The sequence below is a fragment of the Branchiostoma belcheri genome, unplaced genomic scaffold (assembly GCF_001625305.1).
Source record: "Branchiostoma belcheri isolate BF01 breed outbred unplaced genomic scaffold, Haploidv18h27 scaffold79, whole genome shotgun sequence".
In the NCBI taxonomy this organism is placed as follows: Eukaryota; Metazoa; Chordata; class Leptocardii; order Amphioxiformes; family Branchiostomatidae; genus Branchiostoma; species Branchiostoma belcheri.
The window spans coordinates 887,399-900,716 of record NW_017804453.1 but is presented as its reverse complement, the minus strand read 5'-3'; the positions used below and the strand labels follow the sequence as shown (position 1 = coordinate 900,716).

Here is a 13,318-nt window from a genome sequence, read left to right as displayed (position 1 = left end):
AATATTAGATGTCAAACTATGATGCTTTTGTAATGTTAGTTTTTGGTGTCACTTTGCAAGACTTAAAATACCATTTGACATTTATGATATAAACTTCATATTGAGAAAAGGTCATGACCATTATTTGTAAAAAAAAGTGGTAAATGTCTTGTTTACCATAGTCATGAGTTGAAGTATTAAGACTATATCTTAACTCATGCAAGTCATTGTGTTCCTTATACCTTTTAGTAACAACATTTTCTATACTTTCCTGCAGAATAAAGTTGACTGTACGGACAAAAAAAAAAAAACCAATATCATTGAGAAGCTTTAAACTTGTTACTATAATACGTACTGCATAAAACACACTTATATTGAGTTTTTCTGCCCCATGCAGGCTGGTGTGTACAGCGGGGTCCATTTTGCGCTGTTCACTGTCGGACTGCCTCTGATCGGTTACCCGGCACGAGCAGCCACCAAGAGCCAAACCGTCTCCACAAACTTCATCAGAAAGTCATTCAACTTCTTCGGTAAGAATCTACGTGTACTCCGTGTTTACCGTAGATAAAGTTCTAAAGATGGGTGTTGAAAGAGACGGAGTTGTTGCTGATCTTAGTTTCTTGAGTGAGAGTGATAGAGCTATTTCTAGAGTGCACCATTGCTTGATGACAATTAAGAATTTTCAGCACCGTTTTTATTTTCGCGGTGACATTTCGGGACTCCATCACGAATTGTGAAATACTACCTGCACGTTTTCAAGCGCAAATTTAAAACCCGGTATCGTTACTCCCCCTCAGGTCTTGCCATTGCTGGCAGCTTCCTGTTGTCGACAGGGTTGGCAGGAGACTCGCTGGAGAAGGCCGTGCCGTTCCTCACCATCGGCTTCGGTGCACTGGCGCTCCCTCTGGCAGCAGGTGTGTCTTGTACTTTCGGTTTTTAATTGGAAGTTGTATCAATGAAATGATACTCCCCTTAGAGTGGTTCTCGACGTCGAAGGCTTAAAGGCACAAATTTTAGCACTATGATGTTCAAGCATTAATGTCACCGTGTCTAAACTATATATATATATATATATATATATATGCATATGTGTGTAGTACATGTGTATGTGTATGTGTATGTGTGTATGTGTACCTGTACGTGTATGTGTATGTGTGTATGTGTACGTGTATGTGTATGTGTGCGTGCTACACCACGTTTCTTTAATTCTTATAGTATGTGTTGCATTCCAGGGTACAACGTGAACGCGCTGGACATCGCGGGGGTTCACGCCAGTAAGTTGATGGGCGTGTCCGGCGGCCTGTCCACCATCATGGGGATCATCACGCCCATCTGTGTAGGAGGAGGTACCCTACATCAGGTATGTCTCATGTACACACATTCTACATGTAAATCTAGGGTGATGTGGTGTGTATACACCTACGTGTACATGTAGAACAATTGCATGGCTAGGGAGTTCATCCAGCATGTGCATGGTCAAATACTGACCCTGTCTAGGAGGGGATAGTGGAGGCTAATATTGCACATTAACGTGTCTTCTGGTAGTTTATGAAAGAGTTGCACTTACTGCATGTTAGTTTAATTTTTTAAATCAAAGTCAGTCAAGTTGAATCTGTTCTTTAGAATACCACTGGATACTTGGCAGGTTGTCTACATCTGCGGTGAACTTTTTAAAGCACCAGAGACCAGACATGAAAATATGAGTTAAAACTGACCTTATCCTGTTAACTCCTCCACAGAACGCCGTAGAGTGGAACATCATCTGGACGGTGTCTGCCGGCCTCCTGTTCAGCAGCGCCACCATCTTCCTCTGCTGCGGCTCGGGGTCGCCTGAAGACTGGTCAGGTGCAGCACCGGCCCCTAGCGAGGCATCGAGTTCTGCAGCTTCCACATCAGGAGATTCAGAGCAGCCTGACTCGGATGAGAAACCAGCCGACGAGAAGCCCGCAGAAGACAAGCCCGCAGAAGACAAACCAGCTGAAGACAAGCCGGCAGAGTAGCAACCGTTGGATTATCTAAAATGTGCAAGTCATGGAAATAGCAACTGATACTGATGTTCTATAAGATAAAAAGGATATTGATATATCATACAACCCTTTCTCCCCACGAGGAGAAAAATCAATTATCTATACGGCGCCTTTACGTGTGAGGCTTGGGGCATTACAATCAACTGCTTTTCATTGGGCTTAGGCATATTCATCAGCAGTAAATTTCAGCTACATTTTGGAAAATCGCCCAACAAACATCTCTGCTGTGTAATATGCTTTTGCTTTGAATTCTATGACGCTTTCGAGTAGTCTTGTTACATTATGTTTATGATCTCAGTATACTTGGATCGGTGCTACGATTGTTACTTGAGGAACTAACCCCGATAATGGTGATCAATGTTTTGTCATATTGTTAACAAGTTATGATTATGTCTTTCTCCTGGGTACTTGCATGGTTTGTTATGGTATAGTGTACTTTCATCTTTTTGTCCTCATTAACTGAGGTATATTGTAATACAAGGAAATTTCCTACGATATAATTTATTCGAGAAAACTTACAATCTATTCAATTTCAATGTGGATGCCATCACAAACCGGTCGACATATTGAAAAGTGGTGAAGCTGCCATACGTACAAATATGCATTTCATCTGAAATTGAACAGAAAATCGGGTACTAAAGACAACACCACGATATTGTTCTCCATTACAACAACAACGAGCTTCATTACTAAAAGTACAATGCAAAAATGCCCCATTTCCTTCTAAACTCCTAATAACAGCAAAAGTTTGCAGCACTTAGCTTCGGCGACAAATAACAAGTTGAGGAGGCAGCCAAGTGGGACGTACCACCTAAGGTGTACTTCACGTTCTCGTAATGACGTGGAACGTGGCATTTAGTTTAGAGCCTAGGTTGTATATTTTGCCATCATGGTGACTGTGCCTTTTTTATTGCCAACATACAAAAATGCTTTGCGTTTATCATTTTCCTCGGAGCTGGTAATAAAGAAAACAACCTTTCGTTTCAAATTGGGAAGAATGGGTGAGCATGCACGACTAAAATTTGCCCGCATACGACATTTTCCTGTAAAACCTACATACTTCGACATGTAAGGGCCATTATTCATCCACGAACTCGAACTATCGACTCTAAATCTTTTATTACATTTCCTTGTCGGGGACTTGAATTATGCGGGGATACAATGATGGGTGGCCATAGGATTAGTTGCCATAGTAATCAATGAAATTACATTATGGTGTACGTGGTGATTTTGACAGTGAACAAATAGCATAGCCATCAGGGTCACAGAAAGGCAAGTGTCTGCAAGAGTAAAATAGCTTCGAAATACCGTCTTGCTTGTTATTTTTTGTTACCCCTCATTACAAGGAGTAACACTGCATCACGCCAGAGCCGACACACTGTAGTTAACGTGCTTTTTGATTTGTGATACTGTTATTTCACAGTGGAGGTAATAAAGGTACGAGCTCCTCGTTTGTACAACAATCACGTTTCTGGCGTGTTCTTTTGGATGCTGGCAAGGTCAGCGCCAACGCAATTTTGTCTAGTTTATATGCGCTGTGTAGCTAGGACCGGTAGGCGAAGGAGAGACGCATGGGTGTAATAAAACCATCCCCGTGTACAGAGCGTTCTTTGAAGTACTCACGGATTCAGTCCTAAGGAATGTAATAGAAGAAAAAGACGTAAATCACATCTTCTAGAGGGAGCGGGTTGCAATATTCATGCAGGTCGATACGTCTGGAGGCAAGCTTTATTTTCCCCACACGGTCCGGGATATTGCAGAAATTCTATAAAGGTGACATGTAACCCAGCAATTAGTGGAATAATTGGCTGTTATCGTATCATCTTGGCGCGCGACCTTCCACTGCATGTGTAAATCAGAATTTACGACGGTCATATTCACTTCAAGTTCTACCATCATATTTCATGGACATATAAAGGTAATCCGAGCCCCCTACTCGGTATGACTGCCCTCCAGGCTTCCGATGGCACGCCTAGAGTGATGTCAGGCTCTGACACATAATACCGGGGATGAGGGGCCAACATGGCATGGATTGCGCGGTAAAAGGGCTGAGATGGTTGCGAGAAAATGGCCAGAGAAAATTAGGTCGGTTTGCTTGGAGGGTGATTCAGCTCCGTACTTTGATAGGGTGTTACATCTCTTACCCCAAACACAGGTGCATTTTTAACACCGTGTTTTTAAACCATTTTTACCACTTCTGATGGGGATGGCTAACGACGACGTTTAGTACCCCACCTCCTTGTTTTGAGACCGGATAGTTCTGAAACAGTATTAACATACATGATGTGTGGAGATTTATGAGGAAGCATAGCACTTCTGGAGACTTGGGTGACCTGATCTGAATAAAGGGTCGAGTTACATTTGACCTATTAATGTGATCATTGCCTTTGACATGCTACGTGCATGAACCGTTGGACACAAATGGCGAAGTGCATGCATGGTGCGGGGGTTTCTTTGTTGGCTGCAATGTGGATAACAGTGATCAGTAATAGTTTGCCACGCATTCAAAAGTAAAAGTAATGCCATAGGTAACAGCAGACCATTGTAACTTCTCAAGTACTATCTCACGATTCACGAAATTTATAGCAATACTCCTATGTTGGTAGTTTGTAGTGAATACTAAACTAATTTTGTATTCCTATATACCAAATGTACTTCATAATTAATTATATTATACTTATCTTATTGTTGTTACTCTCTTCATGTAGTTTGCCATACATTGTACCATGTGCAATTGTCGTGCAATAAAGTTCTACATTAATACACGTATATGGTCACATTATATGATTGGTTGCCGCGCCATTTTCACGAAAGTTCTCGTTTCTGAAATTCATCAAGAAAAAATCCCCCGACTCGGCTGAACTGAAAAACTAGTAGCCTCTACCAGGCTTGAGGGCGCGGCTGGAAATAGTAGAAATTGGCCAAATAGAGAGATAACACGCCGAGGGAGTTTAGCCTTCCAGTTTACAGTTTGCCGGCCGGCAGTTTGCGCCCTCAAGCCTGGTAGAGGCTAAAAAAACTAGCACAATAAAAATCCAATGCGCAACCATGGTGTGTGAGCAAGTAAGAAACGGCATGATGCCAGTCAAGTTTAGAATAGGAACTAGCTGTAAAGAGATGGACAGGAGGTAAACACTTCTTCGGATGTACATTTATTTGTAGCTGCGACAATAAAATGAACACAGCGCCACTAACAAGTGTTGTACCAGTTAGTTTATTGAGTAACTGCCAACATCTACCATATATCTGCTATTGCACTTGCCACTTGAAATCCTACTTGCCCTTTTAGAGTTACATGTACGTAGTTGTTTCCTTCACGTTTACGAACACATTGCTGGACTTGCACATACAGCTACATCATAGAAATGTCCACTGAAAGCAGTCGTCTACCTTGCTTTTACTTTTGCAGGTGGGAAACATTGACTTTGCTTTCTCATGTATTCTTTCACACCTAGAAACTTTCTCGAATAACGAACACCTTCCTTCTCAAAGCAAAACCAACGTTTGTCTTGTTGATTATTTTGCAAAAGCGACTGCTTTTGTCCAAATGAATGCAGTTAGAGTATAGCTGTTACCTGGGTACATACTTTGAATCATTGCTCTCAGATGGGTTAGTTTTGTATTGACAGCTGCTCTAGTCCCATATATCACTGATGATATGATATCAATAATCTTTGGCCAAAACTACAAATTGTCTACAACTTCCAGAATAAAAAGACATACACAACTTTTATCTTTGTCCTCTTTTCTTGAAGCCATCACCTTTTCAACAAGTGTGAACATCGCTGTGATGAAGCTTTACACTGCACAAACCATTCCTGGCATTCAAGCAGTTTCCCAGCACATCTTCTACTATATAACATTTTATTAGCAAGGGAAGCATATAGATTCTAGCTGACAAGTGCTTCACTACGTCACTATCATTGCTACAGAGCTGATACTCTTAATTTAACAAATGTTTTAACATGGAAGTAACAAATGTAACAAATAAGTGCAAACATGTAACAAGGAGTACAAATGCAGTGAACGATACATGGTGTTTTACTTTTGTGGGTCGAGAATAGTGGGATTTGCTATACATGACTTTGATTCATTATATGTTGCTTGGTCCAGTTAAATGGGTATTGTATCTATCCTGTATCTAGATATTTCTAAGAAAAGCTGGCAGAATTGTAGGGATGGGATTTAATGTGAAACATAACAGAAAAATGTGGATATATAATTTCTTGTTTTCCTCTTGACATTACAATAAAATAAAAAAAATACAGCTTTCCAGCTTTTTTCATGTCTTGACATGTGGAAAAGGCCTGAAAAATGCTCATCAGCTGTATTTGGAGAACATTTGTGAGAACAACCTTCTATGTACTGGATGTCATTTCTATTTCAAGTAAACTGACCATTTATTTTAACAGCTATCTATTTTTGTACAGAAAGACACATAGCTCTTGTATATCTCAATAATGTGTAAATCTTTGGAAGAAAGTATTAAGGCGGAAGATGAATACCTTGACACCCAGAGAGAACATTTTTATCCTTGCATCCAGTCAAATTATCCCAATTACTGAGGATCACCAACCAAAACTGTATGGAACCTCATAACTGTAACATACAACCAGGAATCAGAGATCTTAACCTGGCAATGAGGAAATATGTTCTCAAGATTGGTATGTCCTTTGACCAAAGTGTTACCTAGGTTAAAGCAGCTCTTCTGGGTTGCAGGGTACACAAAACAGTGTCACTCTTTTTAAAGATATCACAGCATTTGGAATTTACCTTGCATTTCAAAAAGCCCAGCACCAAGTTGAAGCTACAAACATGCACCAATCATTATTAGCATTTCTCCGTATCATTTGTGGCATTTTCTCTAAGGGAATCCCAGTCCGTGTTCAAGATTTACGTACTTTTGTTATAGCATTTTTTTGTACATCACTTTGCACATGCAGCACTTTTATACCAGTTCAACTACAGCACTATAGGATTTGTGAATCTGGCAAACTTTAGATTCAAATCTTGTGGGGGCTTGTACCAGCTGGGTGCCAGCAAAATTCCTTCTTGTCCTCGTCCCCACTGCCTCAGCCAGATGTAGCAAACTCCTTTTTGTTCCTGCGAACCTCCTGCGCACGCTTTTCCTGCGTTAAAAGAGGTAAAAAAAATTGTGGGGTCAAAGTGTGCTGCTTCATTGCTACCAGCTTTCCTTCCATCAGCTTATAAGTAACCTTACCCCAAGAATGATGATCATTAAGGGTCTGTCTTTCTTCAGACAGAAAATTCTTACATCTAATTCGATCCCAAGTGATTTGAAAAGTTAGTATAAGCAATGTTTGTCAACTTGATGTAGTCTTTATCTAACCTCACTCGACATACAGTTAACCATCTGCAAATGTACATTTTTCTCCACAGTGGTCAAGTTAAATTAAAAGTCCCAACTACATACCATCACAATAAATTTACAAAAAAGGTTGAACTTCACTCTTTCCATTTATTCTAGTTTTCCTTTCAAATGTGCTAATACAATATTATCTGGTTCTATGCAAATGATGAAAACCTGTTATTCTAAATGTCCAACATTTTTAACAGATGTTACTGGTAACTCAGAATTGCCTGAAACTAACTGTTACTATGCAGTGGGGGTTCATTATCAAGGTAAAAAGTTCAAAATTCTTTAAGAATCAATTAAGAACTTAATTTTTAAAATGTGGGTCTACTGATAGATGAAAACTTCTTGGGAAAATTCATTTGGGTTATGTTATGTTCAAATAAGAAATACAAGAAGAAATGAAATGCAAAGGAGAACATGGGGTTGAGAGTGCCAATTGGAATGGTGAAGTTATGTTCTCATACTTAAGCCTTTGGAGAATTGGTCATTATCATCTTGTTCTGGCGAACGACTTCAGCGCGCTGATCCTGAGGGAACAAAATTATGGAAATCAAAATCAAGCAAATACAGAAACAAAACCAGAAACGTAACAAACAACATTTTATAGCTTCAGGTTATGAATGCAAACTCAGTCTGCATTTGTTTCCTAAGTGCCTGACAGTAAACATAATCTTTCCTCAACATTTTTGAGATACATTCTAATGAGATCTCTGCATAACACCTGAAAAATTTATATTTTCATGGATTGGTTGTAACAAGTTTCACAAAACAGAAACATGTACAGAAACTCCCTACAAATAACTGCAGTGGCCTTAATGATATCATAATCTGGCATCTAGAACCCAAGCACTCCCTTGTGTATATTTGTCTTGGATGACTAACACAGTAATGGGCTATTTTTCACTTACCTGGTGTGATCAGTGCGCAATTCTTTTTCAGCAATTCGGACATTAACGGAACAGTTACCATTCTCCAGGGATACGTGTACATCTAAATGTATATTAGTCAGAATCCGACAACTGCAAGAATCAGGCAGCAGGTACAGTGAACTAGCAGAGTTTAAACAGCCTCCTCCTTTTCACCAGCTTCTTTTGGTTTCCAAAAAGATAAAATCTTCATCAGCAGATGAAAATCATCAGTTTTTCTTCATATGTTTTGTGTGATGGTACAAGTCCTAGAAATGTATTGTGAATATCTACAACACAACATGCAACATGAGACCACCTGAGCCAGTTTGATAGACCTTCACAACATGTTAACATTTAGAAAATAGAGTTTACCTAAAAAAATCATCCGTGTGAAGGTCTTAAATTGTAAAGTTTGTTGGTCCCAAATCTTTTTGTCCTTATCCTTGCATGCTTTCAGAGGGTGGCCAATTTGAATCATTGATTTTGAATCACTCAGTTTGTGATTGTAAAAAATGCTCTCCCAGACTGACATGGCTGGCTGGCCCTAACAGCTCATAACTTACCATCTCCTTGAGACGTTCAATCTTGGCCTGCCTCTGAGCTTGCTGGTTCTGCTCATAAAGCTGGAGAAATACATTGGATGGGGAAATGTAACTTGCCACAATATATCACAATAAAATGGTTCTTGGTGTTGTACATGTACATGACCAGTGCACGCTGAGGAAACAATACTTATCACAGTCATTCAGAAAAGTCTTCCCCTACAATGGAAGCTATTGAAAAACCAAGTTTCTCAACCAGAAACAATGTCTATGGATATTTATAAATGCATTATTCAATTTCCCTTTGAATAATAAGTCACTTGAAACCCAGATGTGGACATCACTCACAGATTTGAATTAAGTCTGTCTTACTGGGATGGGTGAATGATCCCATGAAATTGCTTTAGTGAAAGATGAGCAATAGTGCAGAAAGCTGAAAAAATGCATGAATCAACTGGTTCTAACTGATGAAACATGATTGAAGCACACGTCAATTCATCACTGTCAAATGGGCTGTGCCCTATTCTAATTAAGAAAGTAGCATACATGTGATTGTGAATCAGGACCTGTTATTTATATATAGTGTTAAGGCAGAACAGTGCAAAATACAAACCTCCTGCTTCTTCTCAAGTTCCTCTTGCGCCTTCTTGGCAAAGGCTGCTTCAACCTCCGCTGCCTTGCTCAGCACCTCCATCTGATGCTCACGTTCCTTGGCCAACTTTTTGAGTGTCTCTGCCTCCATGGACTGTGTAACAAAACATTTACCATTGTGATAAATTGGAAGGTACCAACACAAAATATAACAGCTACAAAAAAACTACATGTGCATGTAGAGTTTCCTTTGTTCCACCTTCATCCTCATGTGAGTATTTTGGTCTAAATCAAAAGACAGACCAAACATACCTGTCCTTGGTGCTGAACACCATTCACACATTCATTCGAAAATACACCTGTCCTTGGTGCTGAACACCATCCACACACAGGCAAACATACCTGACCTTGGTGCTGAACACTATTCACACATTCATTCGAAAATACACCTGTCCTTGGTGCTGAACACCATCCACACACAGGCAAACATACCTGACCTTGGTGCTGAACACTATTCACACATAGGCATATACATCTGTTCTTACTAGTTGAAAGTTGAAGAACATAGTTGATTTTCATTCTCACAGAAACAAAATTCCAACCATTTCTTGTCTTATTTACTAAGCATGTAAATCACAAATACATCTGTAGTTAACACCTATTACACATGCAAGATAATCAAATTTCAAAATGGTATCTTCCGGTAAATGTACAATTTGCTACCAAAATGAAATTCGCATGCAGAATGTGTCCCAAATGTCATCTCTCAAACCATCAAGTCGTAAGATTGAGGATTTTATAACATGACCTCTGACATCTATGACATCCATTGACCTTTAGCCGGCTTGTGATTTGACAGTTAGCCCTAGACTCAACCAGAATATAAACGACCGTTATTTTTTAACAGTTGTGCACATTAATATGCAGCAAAGCAGAAATCAATGTCAGTCTTCTCTGCCTTATTGGTTTAGATTTCTACTATCAAAGGAATGGACCAGCATCTCAGAATGGATGCGACTGTTTTAAAATCTCTTTTCAAAATGTGCCAACAACTGAAAAGATATATACATATATGTAATAAATGTTCAAATGAACAGCAGTTAGAAGTGGAGGTACAAGGTAATTAATAGTAATACATGTAGGTAAAACTATGGCCTCATCACACCTTTCGTCTCTCTTCTGCCTTCTCAAGTTTCTCCTGGATGGTCTTGGCATCCAAACAGGTTGGGCTCCTGGGCGGAGATGATAGTTTGACTTCACTGGCATCTTTTGAAGGTGGTTTGATGACCACTTCAAATGCCTGGCCACTTTTGTCCAGTTGCTTCACCTGCATATCTGCTCAAACAGGAAAAATCTGGCTGAACTACTACTAGCTTTCCATTCTAATCTACTGTATAAAACTATAACATTACATAAAGTTGAAGATATACTTTACTTAAGGCCACACCAATTTTATTTGTTGCTTATTGGATTTTTTCAGAAATAATATGAAGTGACAGGGCGATAAAAAATAAAAACAGGCCTGGGCATCCTATTATAGCCCCAAATGTTAGAATAGGTGCCATGAAGTCAACACAAAAGACTGGGTTAAAATTTAAACAATGAATTCTGAACTTTTAATCAAACCACTGCATTGGTAGATGTAACAACTAGGAAGAAAAGGAGTTTCTTCAACTGTTGGGCAAAATATGGGCATTTTTCAGTTGATTAAGACTCAGAATTTTGTTTTTTTTTTTGCAAATCAGAAAAAAAAATGAAGAGGCGAATCCGAGAAGCAACAAATCAAATTGGTGTGGCCTAAGCCCCATAATAAATAAAATTTTGTTTAGCTCAGTCTATAGGTTCATGTATTTACTCTTTTCTTTATGAGCATGAAATGTGCAAGTGCAAAGGCCACATATACATACATAATACATATGAGCTGAGAGACTGTACATTTAAAATAATCCGATCCATAACAAAACTTAAGGCCTTCTCATTTACTGGATTGTCCAGATGTCACTGCCTCTAATGAGTTCACTGCCTCTAATTGAGTGAAGATACATATCAACTTGATAAGTGAACTATAGTATATCTTTGCTAATTGATATCTTTTGGCTGACAAAAGACAAATATATCCACAGCTGTTCATCATCAGATAACCACTTTTGTAATGACTACATCTATAATTCTGAATTTGTCCCTACCATTCTGTAAATGGAAGAGTCCTGATGATTCTTTTAAAATGAAGCAGTATAATCAGATTTTCTTGTGGAGCTGTGAGATACATCAGCTGACCAGGATAGCCCAGGCATTTGCGGACCAGGATAGCCCGAGCAACCATGTAATTGCTTGACATAGTGTCAGGAGGTTTACAGATATACCATTGCATTACTCTTGCGTATGTCACCAAGTAATGAATATACAGTTGCATGCAAAATTATTCAACCCCTCTTATATTTTGGGGAATTTTGCCAAAATAAGGAAAATTACAACTGTAGAATATGCCTAACTCATGTAAGTGATTAACATATAGTTAACTACAATTTAATATCAGAGAAAAAGTCAATATTATTTCATAGTTCATCTGAAATGGCAACTTTAACACAAAAAGCAGGTGGCAAAATTATTCAACCCCTATACAACTCATCAGCTAGGGTTGCATGATTATGGAGAATCACAACTAACATGCCACGTCCAAAAGCACTAGTAATGCAATGAGGTAAGATGTGCATGTCCATAATATTTGTATTATCCTGTAATTTTCCACCAAATGTGTAGTATTACACACTTTGTGTCATTGCTGCTCACATGCCTCTTGTTGTAAAATGGCGAAAGCAAGAGAGTTGTCCCAGAGGTTTAAATAGGAGATAGTAGCCTTACACAATAAAGGAAATAGATATAAGAGGATATCCAAGCTCTTTAAAGTTCCCAGAGATACCATTGGTAGCATTATTCGCAAGTTCAAGGCATCTGGTACTGTGGCCACACAGGGAGGTCATGGACGAAAGAAGAATATTTCATCAGCTACAGCAAGTTTCCTGAGAGAATAGGTGGACAAAACCTCCAGGCTTACTGCAAAGGACCTGAGACAGAGCTTGGCTGGAGGAGGAAGTGATGTTTCAGGCGGTACAGCACGTTGCACACTTCATGCTGAAGGGTTCAATACCAGAACCCCAAGACGCACACCGCTGCTGAAGCCAAGCCACAAGAAAAGTTGCTTCCAGTATGCTGAACCCAGCCTATCAAACCCACAGAACTTTTGGGACACTGTCCTATGGACTGATGAAGCAAAACTTGAGTTCTTTGGTCCTGTGGATCAGAGGTTTGTTTTGCACAGGAGGATCCAGACATACGCAGAGTAGAACACCCTGCCTACCGTGAAGCATGGCGGTAAGTCTGTGATGTTGTGGGTGTGTTTTGCTTCTAATGGTACTGGGGAAACTCCACCATGTTGACGGCATCATGGATTCAACCAAGTATCAGGATATTCTAGCCAAGAAAGTCACCAAGTCCTTGAAGAAGTTGAAGCTGGGGCGTCATTGGACATTACAGCAAGTCAACGACCCCAAGCACACATCGAAATCCACGAAGGCTTGGTTGGAGAAGAAAGGCTAGAAGGTCCTGGAGTGGCCATCGCAGTCTCCCGACTTAAACCCAATTGAGAATCTGTGGTGAGACCTGACGAAAGCTGTTGCAGCAGGAAAGACTAAGAACATTGCTGAGATGGAGATATTCGCCAACAAGGAATTGGCCAAAATCCCCAAATAGCACTGCCAGAATATCATGACAAGCTATCGTTCCCGTCTGCAACAGGCCAGTGCAGTTACAGGGGTGCTGCACGAATTTCTAGAGGAATCCTCGTAGGGGGTTGAATAATTTTGCACTGCTTTTGTGTTAAAGTTGCCATTTCAG

The 13,318-nt window shown here is 39.7% G+C and overlaps 2 protein-coding genes across 6 annotated transcripts in view; one reads left to right on the top strand and one right to left on the bottom strand.

Moving 5' to 3' along the window:
* The window catches only part of LOC109485856, a 31,745-nt gene extending 28,257 nt beyond the window's left edge, over positions 1-3,488 (top strand). The window contains 4 exon segments of the mRNA XM_019789528.1: positions 377-509; positions 777-893; positions 1,212-1,339; positions 1,719-3,488. Of these exon segments, the coding sequence (XP_019645087.1) occupies positions 377-509; positions 777-893; positions 1,212-1,339; positions 1,719-1,979 (639 nt within the window). The 3' untranslated portion in view covers positions 1,980-3,488.
* Positions 3,489-5,742: 2,254 nt separating this feature from the next.
* The window catches only part of LOC109485912 (stathmin-like), an 18,747-nt gene continuing 11,171 nt past the window's right edge, over positions 5,743-13,318 (bottom strand). For 3 of the 5 annotated variants that reach the window (XM_019789597.1, XM_019789599.1, XM_019789600.1), the window contains 5 exons: positions 10,590-10,759; positions 9,447-9,578; positions 8,855-8,914; positions 7,848-7,910; positions 5,743-7,135 (listed from right to left, as the gene is read on the bottom strand). In XM_019789597.1, the coding sequence (XP_019645156.1) occupies positions 7,848-7,910; positions 8,855-8,914; positions 9,447-9,578; positions 10,590-10,759 (425 nt within the window). In that variant the 3' untranslated portion in view covers positions 5,743-7,135. The remainder of the gene's footprint in view (positions 7,136-7,847; positions 7,911-8,854; positions 8,915-9,446; positions 9,579-10,589; positions 10,760-13,318) is intronic. The other 2 variants (XM_019789598.1, XM_019789601.1) reach the window with 1 other exon arrangement.